This window comes from Sylvia atricapilla, chromosome 15, assembly GCF_009819655.1.
Source record: "Sylvia atricapilla isolate bSylAtr1 chromosome 15, bSylAtr1.pri, whole genome shotgun sequence".
NCBI classification, from domain to species: domain Eukaryota; kingdom Metazoa; phylum Chordata; class Aves; order Passeriformes; family Sylviidae; genus Sylvia; species Sylvia atricapilla.
This window is the reverse complement of record NC_089154.1, coordinates 2,444,375-2,468,720: the sequence shown is the minus strand read 5'-3', so window position 1 is coordinate 2,468,720 and position 24,346 is coordinate 2,444,375. Positions and strand designations below refer to the sequence as shown.

The following is a 24,346-nucleotide window of genomic DNA, read 5'->3' as shown; positions in this document are numbered from 1 at the left end:
TTTACCTCTTATTGCAGTAGTCTCTGTACCTCTTATGGCAGGCACCTTTCTATATGAAGATCCCTGCAGAAACTCTCTCTGGAAGATGCTGTTAACATGTGGAAGATGATGTGACCCATTGGCACGTAGATGTACAGAGCCTGTAAAACGAATTGATGCTCTGCCCATAAAGCTGTACTCTGTTCATTGGGTGTAATAATTAATGAACCTATAAAGGGACTTCATAAAACAGTAAAAATGGAAATACTTCACAGAAATAGAAGATGATATTTTTTTTTTCTATTTCATGTGTCTGTTAGTTATGTGGACTTGTGACTTAATAAATGTTATGGAATTAGACATGGACTTTAGTGTTAACCTTCTATTCACAATGTCCTCTCGTGTCCAATTTATATGATCATTATGGTAAAATCAATGCATGTCTTAATTTGTAATAGTAACTAATCATCAGCCATTATGATGAAATAATTAAATATTCTAGATTTTTAATAACTTTGGATGGTGCAATAATTAATTTGTTGCTGCCCTAACAAGGAAAGAAATTAGCAGAAGCAGATGGGTAATGTTTTTGTTAAGGCTTCAGTACTGACTCTCTCTTAGGCACACGCCTGCCACACCACATTTGATTATAGCAATTGTAACCTCAGAGCTGTTAATTTTAAATACCTCTAAAAATGACTTTTTCTTTTACCTGATTGCAATGCTTTTATTCTCAATAGTCAGTAAATCATAGTAATGGTTCCTGGTGGTTCCAGTATTGTACATTAGCAAGGACTTGCAGCATTTGTAGGAGCAAGGAGTATGGATTGGAGCCTTGTACTTACACACAGCAGAAACCCTTGCAGTTTATTCAGTGGTAAAGTACTGTGTTTATTCCCTCACCATACAGATGTTTATTGAAGCCAGTCTGGTTTAAATTTTGTGCTCTTCATCCTTGCAGAACAGGAGGACCTGTTGTTAGAACAATTGCTAGGAAGATGTTGTCTTTTCAGGAAATAAATCAGAAGAAAATCTCAGAAGTACATAAGAAAACCCCATACACCCCCACCTCCTCCCCCCCCATCCCTGATAGAACTCAAAGCTACAGCTAAAGGGAGGTGGAGTTACTATCAACTCTGTTTACTAAACTTTAAAGGTATGTAAGTAGGAAAGGTTTAAAATAGTTGAATCTTGCTGCTAGGGCAGCCTCATTCCGAGAAAAGGTTGTGTGTCTTTTGTTGAATTATGCCAGAACAGCTCCATATCTTTTAAAGCTGTCCTCAACAACACAGAGCTGGCTTTGTTTTGCCAGAAAGATAGCAAAAGAAGGAAAAACTGCATAGCACAAACATTGAAGGCTTTCTGAGGCTGCCTGCACAATGAAATTGTTCTGATTGAACTCTTACAAATTATAACCTGCAGGTACAGTGAGGATTTTCCATTTTTGCCTAACACGTATACATTTTGTCTCTTCCATTTTTCCTTCCCTGCAATGCATTCAGCACAGCAAGGGCTGGAAAGAAATCTGATTGTGAAACTGATAAATTGTCTTACATAGTTTCCCTATTTTGGCCATTGCCATGGTCTGGTTCTGAAAGTGCTTGGAATTCTCTTTCTCTCATTTTGTTTTAACAAGCTTCTTCTCAGTTGCCTATTGCCAGTGCTATATTACCCACAGTGCACATAATTTTTTTTTTTCTATCTCCTATTCTACGTCGACTCCAAGAGGCCTCGGTGTAAAAGCAGATGAGATGATTTATTTTTATCACTCACTTTTTCTCGTGAGAAAGAGAACCCCTTGGCCCTGCCTTCTCCACTGGCTTCCTCTTAGCACAGGCATTTGCTTCTTGGCAAATGGGGTCCATAAAATGCTACTGAATTAAACCAGGAAAGTGTTTCATTATATTTATTCTGCAATCACTGTGATAGAACATTTTCTGGTCTAAATAGCTGCAGTCTCATTGGTCTGAGTGCAGTTTGCCTTCTTGGCATCAGAAGGGAACTGGCTCAACCTGGCCAGGTGGCCAGGAGTCATCAGATGCCAGAGAGCAGAGGATCAGCCCCTGTGACTCCAGATCTGATTGCAGTTGTTTGCAATTCCATGTACACTCATGGAAGACACTTTATGTGTTAAAACTTGCTGCAAGCCTTTGATATGTTTGACCTTTTTAAAAAAAAAAAAGTCTTCTAAATTTTGATATTCCCTAAGCAGACAGCTGGTATTTTTTGATTGAATAGATAGAGATTTCATGTCTAAACACATTTCTCGGTTTCACTTTGCTGGGTTAGTTCACTGCTCCCTGTATGTTCTCTGCTGCTCACAATCTTTTCTTGTGATTTGTTTTTGAATTATACTATCAATAGGTTGCAAAGGTGCAGAAAGCCCCCTGGAAAACCTTAGTGGTGTCCTGCTAGTGTCCCCCTTTGGATCTAAACATGGATATTTGGGTACATACAGTACCACCTGCAGCTGCAGTCCCAAGCCAAAAAACTGCCCCTGATATATTCCGATTGGAACCAATGCCTGGCTCCCAAGAGCCACAAGCAACCAGATATAGATCCTCTGGGAGGAGGTGGGGAAAATTTCAAAAAACTTGCAAAGCCTGTCAAAATCTTTGGCTTTGGAGAGGGTGAAAAAGGGCCCTCCAAGTGCTGATGCTGAGCCTGGGACATGCTGGGTGCAGTGCAGCTGTCTGGGTTGTGAAACAACAGCTTAAATATCAGAACTGGTGCCCTATTTTCTTCATCTGTCACCTGAATAAGTCATCTGGAAAGAGGGCAAATGATACATGGTCAACAAAATGAAGAAATCCCTCTGAGTGGTTCTCATTTACAGCACAATCATAAAAATCCTGGCAAAAAATCAAACCATTTCCATATCAGTTGAGCACACAGCATTGCGAGCATGGTCGGTGTCAACAGTGCAGGGGCAGGAGACAGAGGCTGCTGTGTTCTTGGTGCTGCAGCTCAGACAGAAGATGAAATCATGGTAGCTCAACGTTTGAAGACTTAACTAGTGATTTTCTGGCTTTCTGTTTGTGCTAGAATTAACCTTGCTTGTGCTTGGAAAAAAAAAAAAAAAGCGGTTGTTAGGAATGTGTTTGCATGTGTTTGGCCTTAATTATTTAAAAAAACCTTCTAACACTAGAAATACATTTACTTTTACAGAGCTGTAGTTACAGTCTCTGCTTGGTTGCAATGCTGTGTTTGTAAGGGCTGTTTTTTGCTGTAATGGCCAGAGAATGATTTTGGATGTCTTATAAACAAGTGCGTGGTACAAGGAAAAACAACAGACCATATTTTTGGCCTTGGCTGTATTGTTTATGCCTTTAGCAAGCACCACTTACTCAACTTATTCAGTATTTAAAGCTTGTTTTCTCTACATAGTACAGGCCCAGGAACACATGGCTTGAGCTGAATATGCCAGCATCAGACCTTTACTGGGGGGATGGAAAATAGGTCTGGTTTTTTTGCAGTTCCAGATTTTGGCTTGGTTCAGGAACAAATGCTTCAAAATTTTGAAGTATTTTGGTATATTGAGCCTTGTGACATTTTTGTGTTTATTTCAGGCGCTGAAGATAGAGGGAATAAAAATTTCCAAACTCATTCTACACTTAGTCTGAACTGAATCAAAAGCCAGATTTCCTATAGGGATCTTAAGCATTTGGTACTTTAGGAGGGGATAATTTCCAGAAGGGTGGTTTTCTTTGGTGCCATTCTGAAAGGCCCAGTTCTTGGCTGCCTTGTAGGCTGAGAAACTTTGAGGCTGCCTGCTGATCCATATCATTGGAGATCTGAGGATGTTTAATGAATCTCAAATTGAGCATCCAAAAGCAGAAACACTTCAACTCGTTAATCGCTGTGTGAGATCTTGGCCTAACCATATCAATTAAGAGCAGTAATTCTCCAGCAGGAAAGGAACATGGTGGTGTGTTTTCACTGACAGTTGTGATACTATTGATTGCTTACATTTGTATCAAAGACATGCCCTGGTTTCACTTTGGAACTTAGGAGTTGTAAATCAACATCACCATAACTTTGGGTGCCTTGTGTGTCTTTGTGTTCATATGTACTTCAGAATAATTTTTGATGACATATCCTTCACAGGTCTCTTTAAAAATCCAGGTCTTGGTCTAATAAGATTAAGACTTCAATGAAATAAGATTAAGATTTCACCCCATCATATATGGGGTACTAGAATATTTACACTGATATTCTGCTGCACAGCAGAGTTTTGGTGTAAATCTGCTGTTGCTGCTAATAGGTTTTGGGTTCATTACAATGGCAGCTGAAAGATTTGGTCCCTGAGTTTTAAAGAGATTGTTCTTTTTTTTGATAAAACTGAGGTGAGGTAGATAAGGTGATGTAGAAATAAAATGTGGAGCATTTTGGAGAAGGGTGCAGTGCTATACATAATTTATTGGGCACTGTTTGTACAGTCAATTGTTAGGTTATAAATAAAATAAAGGATTAAAACAAGGATGAAAGGGTGAAACTGTGGGTCGTTAGTTCCTCTGTATTTCTATTTTAAAAAAAGGAAAAGCTTCCAAGTTTGCTCAAACAGCACATTTCGGTTTGGTTATTGATATTCACCGTGTTGTACCTATTTTTGGATGTATCACATTGAAGACTTTCTGCCTCATAGAGAGCCTTTTCCTCAGTAAATGTTCTGCAGGCTGCAGAACTGTTCTCAGAGCTCGGTGAGGAGCCCTGACACAGCCAAGGTGAAACCAGAGGGAGGCAAATGAGCTGTGTCACTGAATTCCCAGTCCCAGAGCTGCTGAAGAACAGCTGGACTTCCCTCATGGACACAAAGTCCCTTGGTGGCTGTTGCAGTTTGGCACCCACCAGTGTGGCACTTTCCCCATCCCCTGGAACCTCAGCTCCCAGTTCCAGCTGGAGCACTGGCACCAGCTCCAGAGATCTGTCTGTATCAGGCAGATGGTTTCTGCCAGCAGAGAAATCCCTTAAAGTGGAGAAATGCTGAACCTATGTAAGATCACAAAAATGAGCTTAATGGATTTAAGAATAAGGTCCATAGGCTTTTCAAAATAATTTGTTGTAGGACTTTGCGTTGGGGCTCAGAATGAAGTGAGGAAGAGGTTTCTCTTGGATGCCTTGGAGCAGGCTTTGTATCCATGGTGGAGGTGTTTCCTGAATGGGAGTAGGAATAGCAGAAGTGAGCCTGATGAAAACAACTGGAGTAAAATACATCATTTTGTTATATATAGGCCATGAGCTGAGCATCCCTTGCAGGTGCTGTGGGAGGTGCCTGGTTTGAAATCTCCAGTTTTTCTACAAGTGGTGCTGATGCAGAGCTGTGATCCTGAGCAAAAACATTCAGACTGATGAAGAGGAAAGACATGAGCAATTTGAACTTAGGAGTGAAACATTTCCTAGAACTGAGCCTGAATAAAGTCTGGAACAGTTGAACAGGAAATAAGCTAATAATGGGATTTTACAATATGCATTTTCCATATAAGGCATTGAAATGTAGCATAGGTTTCATGGATTTGGTGGCTGATCTTCTGCCTATTTCGATGACGATTTTAGGTTTCTTCCCTGTTTGTTTAGCTGTGTGTGTGAGGTCCTTTCTCCACTCCAGACTGAAGTCTTTCATCTCACCTCTGTCGTCAGTGGTCCCTGGATGGACCATTGGAGGCCAGACCAGGGAAGAGAGCAGTTAACAATCCCCTCTTGCTGCCTTTTGTTTTTTTGTTGGGGAGCTATTTCCTTTAGCCCTCGAGGCTGATGCATAGGAAGGGGAAGAGAGGTGGGGAGCGCCCGTCTCGATGTGGTTCATGCTGCTGAAAATAAGTTCCCCAAAATCTGATGTGGGGAAAGGAAGCCCTGGCTCCACAGAGCCTGCTGTCTCCCTCAATAAACAAAGGACTGGCTTTGGGCACGTTGCCCGAAGTGTTGGTGCAGGGTGTGTTCCCATCCCCACTGCTCTGCCTGGCCTTTTAAGGCGATGTGACAGCGAGCTGGAGACGTGGAAAGGTGTGTAATTCAGCTGTGATTAATGAGCACCAGGCTCTTCTGCAGCTCCCCTCTTTCTGTAGCATCGCTTGGATTCCCTCCTCGCCAGTAACTCGCCGAGATTTTCAGAGTTTGGCCTCTTCTGCACTGTGAGTGCAATCTCCTGCCAGCTCTTATGCTACATTAATTTAGAGCCAACTACCTTTCCAAATGTGCTCTGTTACTGTGGAACAGGTTTTGCTTGTAAATGCAAGGCCAGATGTTCAGAAGAGGAGAGCTCCCGTTTGGGCATCTGGCAGTCACTGCTGGGCCACAAACCCATCACAGCTGAAAATCTGAAGTCTCTCTGTTTAGACAACACAGGACTCAGGCTGGCCAGTTTGTGCACAGCTGTAAGAGGTGCCTTTCCCCATACAATTCAGGAGTTCTTTCAAAACAGCACACACCAAGTCATGGTCTCAGTTTTAAACCACAGCTTGTGCCTAACAAGTTATTTTGATTTCTTGCCCAGCAGAGGTTCATTTTCCAGTTACAGCTAATGTTTTCCTTTCCTTTTTCTGCAAAGTCTGTTAACAAAGGCTAGATAAACAATGAAGGTAGGTCTATTGGCTAGATAAGGAATCGGTCTTATTTGTTAATAAGTGTTTCTTTTTTCTTTTCAGTGACATATTTGATGCCATGTTCCCTGTCACACACATCGCAGGAGAAACGGTCATACAACAGGGTAATTCTTCCTGTCATTTTTCCTCCTGAGTGTTTGCTAGGGCCCTATAATTCACATCTCTCCATTTGAGACTTCACTCTCTTCACTTAATGGGAGGAATAACCATATTCCAAAGGCCTCCAAGTGTGCAGCTATATGATAAGTTAATGGATGCAGGTCTCTTGCTACAAATGCAGAGAGCCCCACTCTGGTGGATCTCTGCTGTTTCAAAGTGCTACAGTTAAACATAGATAAACAGCATTTCAAATTCAAATGTTCATTCCTTAACTGAAGATAGCCAGGAAGTAAACCCCAGCTCAGGATGCATAAGGGTGGCACAGGCAAGCTGAGAGTAATTAGAGATGGAAAATATTTTTATGGTTGTTGGGAATATTCAACACCTCATTGTGCTGTATCAGAGTTATCACACTTGGCAACTTACCTGCATGCCTGCAGCACGTTGTGGAGGACTTCATTACCCTCAGGCTATATTAAAACCTCTTGAGTGTTTACCCTGAGTGAAGTATTGAATCAATCAAAAGAGATAAATTAATGCAATTGAAAGGAATTAATGGCAGGAAATCATAGCAATACTTTGATTTATGAAGGCAAATAAGCAAGGATGTTTCAGAAAATTAATCTCTCTGTAAGTAATCTGGTGTACAAACCTGTGCAAATATGTACAGGATTAAATACAGGGGCAGGAAGTTATTGGATAGCTTGGCAGACCTTCAGGAAACAATCACCTTTTGTATTTTGCTTCCAGGTGATGAGGGAGACAACTTCTATGTGATTGACCAAGGCGAGGTGGATGTAAGTATGCTCTTACAGTATAATATTTATTTTGAAGCTACGGAATAAAACCATGTGCTTTGGCGGAGAGCTTGAGCCAGTCATGTGCTGTGGGTCTGTCTCCTTCTTGAACTAGATTTCACAGGATTGGTTTCATTCCTTTACTTTGTTGTGTTATTTGTTCATAATTTTAAATTTGGCATGTGTTACATCCTAGCTTATTTGTCCATTCCAAGCAGGAAAATGGTATCAAAACCAAGCAAATGACGTTATCTTCAGAGCCCTAACCACACCTGGAGGTGTGCAGCCTTTGGCAGAGCAGGCCACCATGCTGGAATGCACCTGAGGGTTCAGATCAACCATAAAGAAAATATTTTCTTTAATCAGTTACCTTAGCTCATGTGTTGTTTGTTTTTGTTTTGTTTTGTTTGGGTTTTTTTTTTCCAGAAATTGAGATACGGCCTCAGGCAGTGAGTTTCATCTTAGAAACCTTAATTTGCTTTTAAAATTAGGTCCAAATATAAGAACAATGCAGCATATTAATAAAGCAAGGATTATTATAAGTGTAAAGTGATCTGTTAGACCACAAAATGTTTACAGGAGTATGCAGTGGTTTAATCAGCAAGTCTTTGAAAAGAAGCTTCTTTCTGAACCTGCCTTTCAAATCATAAATTGCTCATCTCCTGTCATTCTTCTCCTGTATGAAACTCACCCTTTTGCAGTTTAGCTGGAGGTTCCTACACACATCTTATGTACCCACAGTAGCTGGGTAGGACAGACTTGCTCATTAGCAGCTTTGCTCTTGAGATGCCCACATGAGTTTGCTTTGGCATATTTAAAGAAGAAGGTGATTTATTTTAAATCCAGGCAGGAGGCACAGAGTTATTTTAGTGAAAGTTATTTTCTGTTAGCGGTCTGTTTGTGTCAGGAGACCATCTAATTGGTATTGTTGGGAATTGGGAAACCTCACATGCTGCCTCTGCCTCTGGAAGTTGCTCCTCAGGAAATCCGTCTGACTCACTGTTCCTATCAGACAGCCCTCTCCACAGCAAACACTGCCACATCCACAGGGCCAGAAAATAAAAGGGCAATATTTATAGAACAGTGTTAAAATTTAGTTTTAAAATAATTGGCTTGGGACTGATAGGGAGCTAAATGAGTTCACTGGCTTTGAATCAGACCCGCAAGCACGCAAATGCACATGTTGAAGTTATAGATTAATCCTCTTTAAAAATAATTTGTCCTCTCTCAACACCTTTAGGAAAGTTTTCTTCAGTGTTCAGCTCAGGGATAGTGAGGGACTGAATGACATCAGAAAACAGTTTGCAAAACCCTTGCAATTAATTGCAAAAGAGTTAATATTCTATAGGCACATATTGCTCTTAAAAACAGTGACAAAACAGGATTTCATTGAGTAGATTGCAACTTTTATTTCATGAGCATTATCATTCCCTACTCCCCTCAAGTCAGCCTATAGCTGCTAGAACATATTGAAATGGACAGATCCACCACAATGTCACCCTGACCCCAGAGATATGCACAGACATCACCTGTGGGACAAACACTTCCCAACAAGACTTAAAAATGTAAGGTGGACTGTGCTTGTTCAGAGACCAGTACAGCTTCTGACCATCCGTGTCTGGCCAAACTCTCCTGTGACCAGCCGTCACACTGCCCCACCTCACACTCCCCAAGGTGCCTCCTGATGCACCTTTCCACTGCTGTCCCCATCTGCTCAGCTGGCTTCTTTCTCCTCCCGAAGCTTTTCCTACTACTTCAGCCCGAACACCCCCTGAATTCCAGTGCAAGGTGCTGTGCAAGGCACGGGGTGTTTGCTCCTGCGGGAGCTGCACGTTCCCTGCATTCACTGGGAAGCTGCAGGGAGGTGATCCCAGCTTTCCCCTCCCAGCAAAGCCTGCACCAGGCCACCAGTGCAGGCTGAGTTGCTCTGTGTAAGGCAGCAGCTTCCAGAGCCCCTGCGTGTGCACCATCACCCCCTATGTGGTTCTCCCCTGAAGAGTTCTGCCACTTTCTGGGCAGAACTGCTGGAATCTTTGCTGTGTGAGGAAACCCCAGGCCTCTAGTAAGCGAGCTGCTTGTTCATTTAAGCCTTGCCAGATACTTCTTTGGCATGCTTCCATGCTTCTCCAAGAAAAAAAAAAAAAAAGTGACTTGGAGTGGAGACAATTGACCCCGAGACTTAGAGCCTCGAGCCATTTTCTGCCTGGTTCAGCTGGTGTTGGCACAGGCACAGAGGCTTTAACTCCTGCCCAGGGGCTCTGCTGCCATTCCCTGATCTGCTTGGGAGTGGCAGGAATACCAGGAGTGGTGGATTCAAGGAGCAATATACTCTGGGGTCATCACGACTGATAAGCACCCAGATTTTTCCATACATGGACCAAAAGGAGGTCGCAAGTGTCATAAAATCCCTACCCATGGAAGAAAGTCATGACAAAACCTAAAAAACCCACAACCCAATAAAATCTATCAACCAAGCAACCAAAACCAAACAGAAACCACCAACAAAGTGAAGAATAACAACATCAGTGTGTGGTGTTTTGAGCTTTAAAAAGCTGCAGCATGAAAAAGTAATTTTTGTTTGAGTTTTGGCTTAGGCACTCAAAGACTAAGTAAGAACTTTCTAAAATTTTCCCTTACAAAATAATCTGAGTCAAATTAGAAGCACCATAAAATATTTTTTTTTAATATAATAACACTTCATTCTCAACTCTTACATTTGCTTAGAGTATAAACAAGCCTTCTTAGCACTGAATAAAATATCTGTACATTTTCTTCTGTGGCCCAAGGGAAGGGCACAAATTTTCATATGTAAAAGAAGGATTTTAGAATGAGGAAGAGGTAGGCCTTGGAAAACAAGGGTTTTTTTCTCTCTTCTGCTATATCCTACAAAGCAGATACACTTTGACCAAAGCTGGCATTATTGTATTATCAATCACTGTCTTCCTCCTTAACACATCAGGGTTGAGGGGAATTTTATCTCCTGGCCTGTCCCTGCAGATGGGTGCAGTGCACACGAGCTAGATGATGGCACAAACTTTGAAGTCTTAGAGGTCACTCATCTACTGGAAGATTTCCTGCTCAGACAAATGGGAGCGTGTGCCAAAACAGAGCTGGCAGAACTTAAATTACAGTTTCCAGTAAAGATGTTGAAAGTACCTGCTAAAATATGACTTGCAAAAATCTCTAATCCATATTTCTAAGTATAAAGTGACTTCCTGTTTGTTATTTTGATCTCATAACCTCACATTTTTACTTTAAAAAGCACCGCTGACTGCCCTTTTCGAACAGATGTATTTTTTTTTTAGACCCAGCAACTTCCTATTCTATTTAATGTCACAGCAACTTTCTCTACAGGCATTCTCAAGTTTTCTTCTTGTAAGACAACAGCAGCCAAGCTGTAGTATGGTGAAAATCAAAATGAAAACTTTTCAGTGTTTTTTTCTGAAATGTCTGTATTGTCTCTTTAAATCTCTACATGAACCTGTACATGAATACTGGGGACAATCGATAAAATCACCTTTTGATTGTAAGTCAAATCTTCCTGAAGTCCTTATTTGTATATACAAACTATCTAATTTGTGTTTACAAAGATGAAAATTACAGAGTGTTTTATGCGAGGATACTCTTTGATTTTAAAACTATTTATATTTAATGGTTAGATTCCATAGATTGCTTCTAGTTTAAATTCTTCCATCATCAATGATTTTTCTGAAATCAGAAGGTTGGCTTTTAAAATTTGAAGCAGAATATTTTAATGGAGTTTTTCATCTTGAACTTTTAAGGATTCTTAAGGCAATCTCCAAGTTCATATGTTCAAATTCAAACTTAGAAGTAAAACACTGTCTTTGAGAAAACTAGCCACATAAAAACACCCTTCTTCATTTTCCCAAGAAGAAATACTCATCTTCATTTTTGGATAACAAATATTAAGGCTTGACAAGACACAAAGCACAAATTATTACAAACAGATACAAGGGAGGGGATTTAAGACATAAGAATTGCCATGCCTGGAACAAATTAGATTGTCCACACAGATCACAAAGTGGCAGCACAAAAAAATAAAAAACCCTAGAAGTTAACTTGAAATCAGCAATACAAAATTAAAGGAAGGATAAATTGACTCCAGTGAAGCTCAGAGGTAGGTGTTGATATCCTACCTTCAAGGTAAAATGCTCATGGCCAGGGTTCCTTCCTGCATCTCCAGAGAAAGAACATGAAGATGAGGGAGACCCAGATTCATTTCTGTGGTACTCAATGTTGTGTGACTCTGCAACTTCTCCCACAGTTGGCGCCCATGGAAATACCACCCCATTTGCCTCCTAAAAAGATAATGAAATGAAACAAAATTTGTGATTCTCAAGCCCCCAGAAATTGCAGTGTTCATATTAGATGAACAAATAATAGAAATGTAAAGTACTTTTGCTCTGTGGAAAGCAGATGGTCGTGGTGACTTGGTCATATTTGGGCATCTGCACTTCTACTTTTCCTCTTCAGCTGCGTGAAAGAAGGTTCCAGCTGTTATGGATCTGTGACTGGCAGGTCAAGTGAAAATTAGGAATAATTCATTTATGTACTCACCACTTTGGGGAGAGTTCACAAATGCCTAAAACTGGCTCAGCCAAAACCTCAGCCCAGCATTTTTTTAGGATAAATAGGGAGATCATCTGAGCTGCTGCCATATAAAATCGACTTTCATAAGCTGTTCTGAGCCTAAAATAGCTTTGCTTCCCACACCTTACAAACAGAACTTCTTTCCTTTCCACTTCTCTTTAAAAAAATCTATTTTAAAGGGATTTATAGTGGAGCTGAACTCCGTTAAAGGGCAGGATGGCTTTGTAGTGTGCCATCAATGCACTTTAACTTCATCATGAACACTGAAGCTGAGTGTTGACTTAGGCCTTTGCAGAGAATGAAGTCCAACGGTTTTGCTTCTAGAAAACAACTTATTCTCAGTGTTTTCTTTTTCAGAGACTGATATTCGAAATGACATTTTATTGGGGGAGTGAGTGCTGGGCCCAAAGACTGTCAGATCAGTGATTTGGTTTCACCTCAGAGCACTTTAAACCTGACACCCTTAGGGTGGAGGAATGACCAGTTGCATAAACTGTTTAAGGCGAGATGTCAAACATGTTTTGTACAGTCTTGTCAAGTAAGACAGCAAAATTAAAGGAGTCTTGGAGCAGTTCAGTAGTAGCCTCTCTAAATAACGACTGTGCTACATTAAATGTCCATCCTTCACTTGCTCAGTCTTGTGTTTTACCAGCATAATTCCCCTCTCTGGGCTGCAGTCACATCCTGCACAGTGCTTTAACAAGAAATGTCACCATGTTGCTTAAAAAATATGTGTTGGAATAAGTTTATTTTCCTGCTTATAATTCAGACCCTTCTGCAGTAACAAAATCTGTGTTCAGCAGAAGAGCATGTACTCCGCGCATGTACATGTATTTTTGGTGTGTTGAAAAAGAGTCAAGAGTACCATGTCAGCTGACATTCAGGATGTGATCCAAAACCCATTGGAGTTCAGATTTTCCCCACCATCCCTGAGACTTTTTACTGAGAACACATGGATTACTGTAGTGTAGCACACCCCATGAACCCATCCAGTGAAATTCCTGCAGAAGGAGGGAATCCCTATAGTTAAATATACATCTGGGTAATTTTGCAGTGAACTAACAGAGTTTAGAAATGTTCATACATTCTCACTGTGTTACAAGCCTTTCAGAACCCTCATTTTATTCATCCATTTCTCCTGCTTGTCACAAAAAAAAAAATAGGGCCCCCCCCCAAAAAAAAACAAAAACAACAAAAAAAAAAAAAACCCAAAAACCAAACACAACAACAACCAAAAAATACCCCACAACAACAACAAAACCCCACCAGAAAACCAAAAAAACCAACCAACAAAACAAAACAAAAAACCAAAACCACAACAAAAAAACTCCCCACAGAATTACCCACTCATTTCACCAGGAAACTGCTTGGGTTTGCCTGGCTTTTTAAAAACTTCTTTTTTTTTTGCTTTCATTTTTTCATCATGAGGAGAATCAAAAGTAGATTCAATATTCTGTGAGATTTTCTTTCTGTGGTGAGTGTGAAAGTTTGAAAGGGAAGGCTGTTGCTGTTCTCTTGTGTGATATTCTCCTGGGTGACATTCATCCTGTCATGGTGATGAAATGAAGCTTTAGCTTTTGTGGCGTCAGCTTTTTCTTGGCAGTCTGCAACCACCTGCCTGTTTGGGATTATTTTTACTCTTTATTTTTAAGCCCCTTGATCCTCAGATGTTCCAGGAGCACCAGGAACCACCACATTGCCTGGAGTTCAGCTGCTCCTTTTCAGCTCATACCCAAGAGGTCTCTTGATCAGCTGAACTTCTTCGTGGCCTCATCCATCTCCTACTGAAACCAGCATTTCACTGGCATCAGCAGGAGCTGGAGCAAATCTTAATTGAATATGGTGAAGATAAATTGGGATTGATTCTAGCTGTATTTTGTAATAAGCCTTTTCATCATAAAACAAAGATGGAATTAAGATTAATACTGACAAGTTGTTGAGTTTTGACCCCAGTTCATTTATTTTGGTCACCATCTTTTCTCATGCCCAGCTTAAGCACATCTCTAATTCATGCATTGTTAAAAAATTGCTAGTTTATTGCTCACTAATTGGTGTCAGGTTATGGTCTTTGCCTCTGCAATACTTTTCTGCTTAAGATGAGAATACCTGCCTCTTTTTTTCATATTATTTTTCTTCACAGAACTTCCAAGCAAAAGAAATGAATACTGGTTGATTTCTGCTGTTACTCGTCTGTAATAGGTTGGGCTATATTCTGCCCTGAGTAAATGCACCCAGCCTTTCCTGCCCTCCAAACTCACAGAGACAGAATTGAAAGGGTTTCTAGTATGGTTTACAGCAAGCTGCAGAATGCACAGTCCACAGCAGCCTTTGCATGCACTCCTATGGCTCAAGAGCAGCACTGTTCATGAATAAATAGTGAGGAAAAAGCTGCCCAACAGAAAACACCTGCACGAGTCCCCTTCCTCCAGGGAGAATGTCACATAGCACTTAAGTGCAGGAATTCTTCTCAAATTAAACATCATCCAGAAAAAATATGGCAATAGTGATATCAATCCATATCATGTTCCAAGAGGATATAGTACCTAAATAGGATGTGGGTCAAACTCTGCTTCCTGAGTTCTCCAGAGCTGATGTTAAAGGGTAATTCTGCTTACAGCTTCTCAAATCCAAAGCCCTTACTAATCTTCACTAAGGGATAAGATCTGTATAGTTATATTTAAATGAGTTTTGGAGGCACTAGGCTTAGGGAAGAAGAGGGAAAAAAAAGTTCCTTTTCAAAAGATATTTCCTTGTTTTGACTGTTTTTCATTTCATGGCAATGGCACATTTCAGTAATCCTCATTACACATATCAACAAACCTCCTTCCTTTCAAGTCTGACAGTGTTAATAAAAAGCCAAAGTTGTGACAGTTCTGCTTGTTGACTGCCTGAGCCTTGAACACAAGGGGGAAAACATGATGCCAGCTAACCATGGGAGCTGAAAACCCAGAGAGTAAATAAAGTCATTGTACTGAAGCAAGACAACTTGAAATTCTGTCCACAGAGCAGGTTGTTCTCCTCCTTGGGGACCAACTGTTGGAAGTGTCACGCTCTTGTTTTCTTTCTGTCTCCCCAACACTGACAATTAGAAAGGAAACTGCTAACAGCCTTTTAGGTAGCTGGCAGTTAGGAGAGAACTCCAACTAAGTCCCCAAAGTGCTTTTTTCTTCTTTTGCCTTGTGTTGTGGTAGGTTTATGTCAACGGGGAGTGGGTGACCAGCATTGGAGAAGGAGGCAGCTTCGGGGAGCTGGCGCTGATCTATGGAACCCCCCGGGCTGCCACTGTCAAGGCCAAGACAGACCTGAAGCTCTGGGGCATCGACAGAGACAGCTACAGACGCATCCTGATGGTGAGTTTGTGGGCAAGGGCTTCCTTGTGGAGTTGGTGTTTTTCACTTTCACTACAGTTCTGTGTTCAGAGAACTCTGGTGCTTCCGCGTGAAAGAGAGCGGACACGACAAAACCACTGAGTGACTGAATGAAGTGAACTGAAAGAAAAGGGGACAGGATTCAGCAGAAAGGCTGAGTCAGAAATGCAATTGAGAAACATTATGCATAACTGTTCTGTGAATGAAAACCTCAGGAGGCCTCTGTTACCCACCAAATGCAAATCCTCTCCTTATCGTGAGCCTGGAAATATCTCTCAGCAGCACCCCTTGCCTGTGAAGTCTTTGTCTGATCTTGTATTACATTCCTCAAGGCAGATGATAGAAAGTAAATCCAGCTCCACTAAAATAATAAAAAGCTTTGCTTGGACTGTGCCCTCCATCTTTGTTAGCCAGCACCCAGCCACACATACCAGGGGGTTGTAGCTGCTAATGATTCATTGCTCTGCCCCTTTCAAACTCCCTCATCCCTGCAGCGGAGCTCTGCAGACCTTTGTGGCACCTGGGGCGTGTGCTAGCTTATGGATTTGCTGTTGGTTCTTCAGTGGTGAGTTTATAATGGAAACTTTGACAGATAATTAACTTCAGCAAAGTCATAACTTTTTTATGAGTTTGTTTCCAATGTCCATGTGCATATCTTCTTTCTCCATAAAATATTCCTTTCTTCTTGATAATTAACAGGCATTACTCTATGTAAAGCTTATTTCTCAATAGGACTTGTCTCTAAAAGCTGCATTGTTCTGTTCTGATCTGAAGGAAATGACACTCTGCTCTCAGGCTAACAATTTTGAGATCATCTGTATTTCCAGTGAGTGTTACAGAAAACAGAAAAACCAGCAAAGGAACTGAGTAGATTTTACCCTTAAATGATTAATTCTTAAGCAGCAGTGTAGAAGTGATCTTTGTTTAGCCTGTGTGTGATGACTGTGGGGTGTCTGTATGAGCACTACTGGTGTTCACTCCTTATTTCATGGGCTCAGTTCAGAGTCACATAAACAAACATCACACTGGCATTTGGGAGAGTACAGCGGATGGAAATTTATCCTATCCCAAAATATTCAGCCTGATGGCTCCAGGACAAAAGAGAGGAATCATTATGAAAAGTGTCTTGTCTTCTCTCTTGCAGATAAGCAGGATGAATAGTTTTGACAGGTTCCTAGTGAAGGCAAGCAGGCAGAGGTACTCCTAAAACACAGAGCAAGAGAATTTCTAAAGAGATGTAAGAGGCACACCCAACTGATTTGTCCCATGCCCAACAAGGATGCAGTGGAGGGGTGTCTGTGATAACTGTTGTGATGAACCTGCAAACTACAAGGAAGAATCCAAAATTCAAAAGTAAAGGAATGTAAGAGGGAAATAAATGTCAGGACAAGGTACATATTCCTTGGCTTTTTAAGCAGAGCTTTCTGCAGCTGCCTGTAAGCATGTGGTGAGGAACTGAAGGGACAGGTTCACAGGCTTTGCAGCCTGCAGGTGATTTCTGTGTTGGTGTTGATGGAACTAGAGGTACCTAAAATCAAGCAGCCCTGTGAGCTGTCAGGTTTGGTCACGTATCCATTATCATCTGATAGCACACTTCAGAAGATGAATATTTGATGCAGAGACAGGACTTTGCTAAAAGGATTTAAAGTCCCAAGTGGAGAAGACTGTGTTTTTAATGCTAGTTTTGGTTGTACATTATGGTTGTACTTCTGTTAGATTCTAGTGTAGTGCTAAGTGCTTTTCAAATTAATTTACATGTCTGGACCAGTGCCTGCTGTACCTTACCTAGCAAGCTCAGTTTCTGTAGTCGATGAGACCTTTTGATTAACATGGATATATTTCTATCCCTCTCTTGCCTCTTGTGGTTTTTTCACAGTTGAGGCCACTAAAAATTGGTGGTCTGTTGCACTGTGTTAGATACCCAGACAGCATTATTTTAGTATTCCCAGCACTCAGATAGGAAATATTTCATGGTAAATTATTTGCTGCAGGTATAGAAAATGTCCAATTTTAAATGCAGCCCATGGTGAATGCAATTTACCCACCCTCACTGAATGAATCCTGTCATCTTCCCATTTATTTGTAGGTGCAGGGTGGATAATTTCATTGCTGTAGGTGAAATGAGACACCTGTCTTTGTGCAGTCATGTGAGGGCAGGTTACAGTGGCTCTCTGCACATTTCCCCAAGCCTAAGAATTAATTACATCATGTTTCAGTGGCTGCATTTCATTCTTGAAGCTGACTCCACCATTATGGGGCTGCTTTTGCTGTGCTCAGTTGAAGTGCAGTAGCTGCCTCTCAACTCCAAGAAACATGGGAGTTAGCCTCTAACTGGGTATTCTGAATGTAGAAATACTTCTGCCTTTCAATAAGAAGTAGTGATGCTTAGAGTACCTTTTGAAATGTTTAATTTAAGATGGTTTCAAAACTTGGGAGCAGGCAGGTTTCTCTTTTCTTATTTTCTGGTTGCCAATCCTTTTGTCCAAGGAATAAATGACCTTTTTCTCCCAAAGATTTTTGCTGTAGTCAGATAAAGTCCCTCCATAACCCCAGATAGTCATTCCTCTCATCTGCATTCCTTCCCTGCCATGACCAGCCCCGTGTTTTCTCAGTCAAGTGTTGAAATTTTATTCGAGTTGTAAATATTTATTTGCAAATCATGCCTTCAGATCCACACTTGCCTTTTAGATTTTATCCTGTCATGAGACACTTGAGTCTCCACCTCATTTCTCCTTGCAGGTGCTATTTTGGTCCATTTAATAATTTCTTGTTTTTATTTCTGCTTAGTGCCATTTTCCCCACTTGAGTGTCTCATTGATCCTGACTGGTTTATGGTATGAATAAAATGTATCTCAGGAGGTTTGGAGTTTGGGGTTTCCTTTTTATGGATGGACAAAGCCTGATGCAGAAAGTTCCTGCTGGCTTTTAGTTACAGTTGTCATCCATTTATTATTTAGCCTGTCCCAGAGGAAGTTTGTTGAAACAGATATATTTCTTTATATTTCGTTGTCTCAGCTTAGGTACTCTGATGGCTTGAAGGTCACATTCAAGTTTGTTTTAGCAGCTGTGATGATTGTAGATGTTGGGATAGGTCATTTTGTCAGAATGTGCAGTGAAATTGTTTGAACTGGTTTGGCTTTCACTGCAGTCCTTGACAAAGTGTTACGCCGTGAAATTCATTGTATTAGGTGGGGTGCAAAAGCCCTCTTCAATGTATTCCCTCCCTGGTACCCTCACAAATTATCTGTCCATCTGTGTGTTCCATTTAATTCATAGAATCATCTCTGCTGGGTTACATACTTTTCACTCTGTTGCAAATTCTTTTATGTATATGTTCTCTGTGTGTGTGCACATGGGCACAGACACACACACTTGTGTATCTACTCAACATTTATTTGCTTACATTCTTCTGGGAGAGAGCAAAGGATTTTTTTCTGCCGTAAGCTTCTCATGGAATTCAGTTTCTGCCCTCTTCTTTGCAATTTGGATTTGAGAGCATCATGGAATGGGGAGCATCCCAGGGTAGTACAATATTTGTATTCTAAATATAGCAAATACCACAAATACCAGAGAAGCAAATGTCTGTATCCCAACATCAGATTGATCCCCTAGACAATTCAGTTCCCAGACTGAGAAAATTTGAAGTATTAATTTCTTGCAATTTCTTCTTTAGGAGGACTTGATCCAGAATAATTTAACTTTCCTCTAATTTCCATGGTCCAAAATACCTGGCTCTGGGAGTGGAGTTGTGTGGGATTCAATGCATTTGACCTGTCTGGCAAACTGCTCACAGAAAGTGAGTTATAACATTAGTTTGTAAGTCGTGACAAATCAAGGAGAGTCAGTTCCTAATGTTATACTTCATTTTATTTATGCTATTTTGGGTTCCTTCTACCATCTTTTTACAGCTTTGAACCCGAGAACAAATTCCTTAACAACTAGGGTTTTTTTCAGCTGAGATAAAACAAAGTCAGGAGGATTTTGGGTTGCCATAAAATGCAGGTTGTGTGGTGGCCAAAGCATAAAGCTACTCCAAAGGCTGCAATCCCCCTGACATCTGTGGTATAGAGCACCAGAACCATGTGGGCTGCTTGGTGTCCGTGGCCAGAATGCACAGGGGCTCGCTCTTTCATGCTCCAGCAGGAATGTACACCCAAAGCATCACTCAGAAACAGCTTAATCAGGGATTAAATGGGGCTGTGCAGTTCTGAAGTCCATCCTGGTACCTCCTGCCAGGATAACTCTTCTTTTGAAACTCGAGTCATGCTTCGCCTCTCACTAGACATTTGTTTGGTTTCTTACTGAAGGTGGGGATTTCTAGGAAGGACTCAATCAGCTCCACCTGAAAAAATGAATTGGAAACAAGACACAAAGAGTGCTGGAGGGACAAAGAAAGATTGGACTGGAGGAATGAGAGGAAAAAAATGGAAGAAAATAGGGAAAGGGCAGCTGGTAATGAGATGAAACAGATGCTGAATAGGAAGTCAACAGGACCTGTTACAATCTCTGGAGCATTTGTTTTCCCCAGTCTGTGTATTGCTTAAGCTAAGCCTAGGGCTTGCAACATTAAATGGACATAAAAATGGCTTTGAGGCCTTTTCTGTGTGGATTTGATCTTGTTTCTCCTTGGGACTGTCTCAGGGAGGAGCACTGCAGCTTAGAATATTAACGAGGCTTTGTAGTTAATGGGAGCCACTGCCTTTAAGGAGATGAGCTTGTGCCTGACAGCTCAGAACCAGGGAGAAAGTGAACAAAGGAGAGGGGGGAGAGGGAGAAGCAGTGACTATTGAAATAAGATATTAATAGGTTAGAAAAAAGCAGAATTAATAAAGACTTTTTAAAACATGCCATCAAGAACCCTGCCAGTGCAGAATTATTCATGTACATTTACTATTGTTTTTATCTGGCTTAAGCTGTAAGATTTCTACCGCTTCCCTTGGGAAACTTTTCTGTGAGAGAATAATTCCTTCAATGGAAAACTTTTGTGATATTGATCTTAAATTAGATTTTCTTAATTTTCTCCCATTACTTTGAGTTATGTCAAGGTATGCTGTACTCAATTGCCCTCTCTTTCTGTCATATATCTGTAGATAATTATCACTGTCTACTTAAAACCCTTGCCACAGTGCATGCTAGCTATGAGGATGACATACCTCCTGATCCCAGCACTGAGCTAACAAATACAAGCTGGATTTGTTTTGCTCCTTCCTTATCAGCTCTCTCTGAGTGTTTTAGCATTTCTTCTAGCTCTGTTGGATTTGGGAGCACATTTCTGGAGAAGAGGTACCGAGACAGAATGTAGCACACCAGGCATCGTCACATCTGAGCCACGGAGATGGAGCCTCTAAACTTCATTCCTGGATGATATCTTTGCCTGTGCAGACCAAAATAACCTTGGCTGTGTTCTTGTTGCAGTCTGATGCAGGTCTCACCTCCTGTCTGTGAATCTCTTTTAGCTTTACAACTTGCAGGTCTTCTCTCTGTCAAACATTTCTGCTTTGGAAATTTTTTTTATTAGTTGTATTTTCCAAATGGATGCTATACTATTATTTTCTAGTCCCATTTCTAACACCTCCAGATCCTTGTTATTTTCTTGCTCTGGTGAACTTTTGGCATCTCAGAGTCTGCAAATATTGGTACTGTTTTAATTGCTGCTGCTTCTAGAAGATCCATGAAAATATTGCATGAGGACAGACTCATATGCCAGGGAATGCACATGAGTCTGTCCTCATGCAATATTTTATATTCATGGGTTGGCACTTCTGCAGAAGGTACCTGAAGGGTAGGAGAGGAGATTGTGATGCTGTTCATACTCCTGGCCTCAGCAATTTGGGTAAAGCAACTAAATAAAACAAATTAAAAAAGAGTATCCAAAGTGACATTATGCCTGGGAGGGGATGAGAGAGGACTATCAGGCTGGCCAAAGAAGGTGGGAAGGAACTAGATGATCTTTAAGGTCCCTTCCAACCCAAGCCACTCTATGATCCTATGTTTCTATGTTCTTGCTCTGTTTCATGGGAGAAAAGACGGTTAATACCAATGGAAATAAACACATGGTTGGTTGGCTGTAATTCCACCACTTGGTTGTTTTTAACTTGAACTATAGTACCATCTCTCAAAATCCTTCCCCTCTCTCTCCTCATGGGAGCTGGAGCAGGAAAACACACTCAGGTTAAAACAGTGTGCATAAGGGTGAGCGAAGGATTCTCCTACCTGGAACTGAAATTGGGATCTGGTTGTGCCAACCTGAATCCAGTCTCAGATGCTCTGAAAAAACAGAGAAAGCTCCTGTGCCTGCCTGGGCACCCTGAGGTGAAGCTCTGCTGTTGGGTGGATCCTGTCACCACAGAGGCTGTTGTTTGTCTCCTCCAGGAGACAGGGAGAGGGGAATGGATGGAGCCATCCTGCAGGATGAGTCAGAAGCCATCAGCTGGTCACCTTGGGTTTCAGTGCAACAGCAGCCCTAAGCCCCACTTTCACTAGTTTCACTAGTTCTTCCCTGGGCCCATGTTCTCTCTTACCCCTGTGGGATCATTTTGAGACAGGAAATATTTAAGTCAGTGTAGCTATGCATTAAGAGGAGTCCTAGATCCTATGACAATACAAAAAATTGTAGCAGCAGATTTAATTAATTATTTCCACTTCGGTTTTGCTTTTGCATTTGTCCTCACCGTGGATTCCATACTGCTGCCCTGGCTTAGTTTAGCCAAAGCATAACACACTTGTGTTCCTGTAGGAAGTGCTGGGCTCTTCCTCTCTGGGCCAGGTGGGGTGGCTGCAATTCCCACCTTCCTGGGTCTTGTCTGTATCTCTAAATACCCAAAGGCACGGTCAGGCCTCACTTATGGCTACTGATTACTGCTTCTTAAAATTCATCTGTGTCCGCAAGTCATTTAAAAAGCATTTTCCACATCTGTCCCTGGGTGTCCCAGCCCATCAAACTAAACCACCAATCTGCTTTTCCACAGCTGTCAATTTTGCTGCTCTCGTTTCCAGCCGATTGCAGGGAGGAAAGCAACAACTGCGCAGTGTCCAGTTTTCCATTCTTTGTCTCCCAGCGAGCTGTCAGGAGCTGGCGTGGTTTGCAGAGCCTCCTGTGTTTGAAGTTCTCTACTTTATTTTTTTTTTTTTCTCCTCCTTTCTGGCACTTCAAATGCTGCCGGGGCCCCCCGAGGTTGAGAACCAAGTTGGTCAGACAGAGGGGTCAGACGAGGGTTAGCGATGCTATCGCTGAGCACAACTGTCATCACCAGCCCCGAGTCACGGCCGGGGTGCGCAGGGGGAGCTGCTGCTGCTGCTGCTGCTGAGCCACAGCTACCTGGGAGGAGTGGCAGCTCCTGGTGGTGCTGGGGCTCTTTGGGAGCAGGGCTGACCCCAGCACGAAGGTACAAACAGGAGCTGTCCCCAGAGGAGAGCACCTGGCAGCTCCAGCTGGTGCTGTGGTTGGAGCCGAAGTCTCTTGATGCTGCCGGAAGGATTCATGGTGCTTTGGGAGTTGTTGCAGGAAGAGGGGTGATATTTAATTCTTAGTTATATCACTGCCCTTGGATACAGCAGCCATTCCCATTTTCATACCCAAAACGCTTCTCAATGCCTTCACACCAGAGGGGCAAAGTGTTTCTTCTCCTTTTCCCTTCTCTATCCCCACTTTCCCAGCACTCACTGGTGGTCACTTGGAGGAGGAGGAATAGAGAAGTGGCCTTTTCTGTGGCAGACACTGACATTTGCTTCCATCCTCTCTGCCCAGTCTATGAATAAATGGCATCTTGTTTTCCTTGTCTCGGGAAGATCAGTGTATCATCCTTGTGTTGTGCCTTATAGATCTGAGTAGGAGGCACGAGACAGCCTTTGACACCCCCAGGTGAAATGACACCCCCAGGTGTCACCAGTGTGGAACAAGGTGCACAGGACTAAGGCAGGCCCTGGAGTTCCTCTTTGGTGCCTGGAAGAATTTCTTTACGAGTCTTTTGTGTCACTGCAGAAGGAATTCAGGATGCAGTCATTGTTTTTATTTTGGTAAAATATCATCATAATTATTCCTGTGTGAATCACCTTCAAAAACACTTGCTGGAACAGCGACTTGTGGTTTCTGTCTTGCTGATCAAACACAGTAAAAGGAGAAGGTGTCTTAGAAATTTATCACACAAGAAAATCTTAGTAGAGTGGGAATGACTGTGCTGGTGGCTGTACATACACTGATGGATTGTCTGCCCCCAAATGCTTAAATCTTGCTAAAATAACAATATGAATGGCTTGCTCTGCATAACAATAAATACAACACTGTACAGAATATTAACAAGGTTTACAGATAAACATTTAACACTAAAGAGTTTTTAACCTAAAAAGATTAAAACCTAGAAGGGACCTACGAGGGGGACATTTTAAGTTTTATCTTACTTTGTAATTGCAAAGAGCCTCATTGGCAACAAGATATATGTTGAATTAGCTAAACAGTTAATTGATGAAGTTCAGGCTTTAAAATGAATGCCTGTAAATGGATACAATTCATCTGCAGTGTCCAGTAATACCAGTGAAGTCAGTGAAATTACAGCAGGATTGAATTTGAGTCCTTCTGTCTTTGCTTATCAGCAATACAACTTGCCCAGACATTTTATGGGGAAACGTTTGCCTGAGGCTGTTTACACTGGCTATGCTTAATATTTGGAAGGGAAAGGGAAAAAAAAAATAGAGCAGCTGTAGGAAGAAATCACAAAAATACTTTGTGTAATGTTCTGCCTCCTTTTTCTCTCTCCTGTAATAACAGGGCAGCACTCTGAGGAAGCGGAAGATGTACGAAGAATTCCTGAGCAAGGTCTCCATTTTGGGTCAGTTGCCCTTTGGAACTCTGCTGTTGGTTCCTCTCTTATTTGCGTTGGCAGGATGGGTATTGATC

At 41.6% G+C, this 24,346-nt stretch overlaps 1 protein-coding gene across 1 annotated transcript in view; it reads left to right on the top strand.

Annotated features, from left to right (window-relative positions):
• PRKAR1B (protein kinase cAMP-dependent type I regulatory subunit beta) overlaps nt 1-24,346 on the top strand; it is a 93,256-nt gene that overhangs the window by 45,544 nt on the left and 23,366 nt on the right. The window contains exons 5-8 of the mRNA XM_066329700.1: nt 6,621-6,682; nt 7,428-7,474; nt 15,277-15,435; nt 24,218-24,278. Coding sequence (XP_066185797.1) covers nt 6,621-6,682; nt 7,428-7,474; nt 15,277-15,435; nt 24,218-24,278 — 329 coding nt within the window. The remainder of the gene's footprint in view (nt 1-6,620; nt 6,683-7,427; nt 7,475-15,276; nt 15,436-24,217; nt 24,279-24,346) is intronic.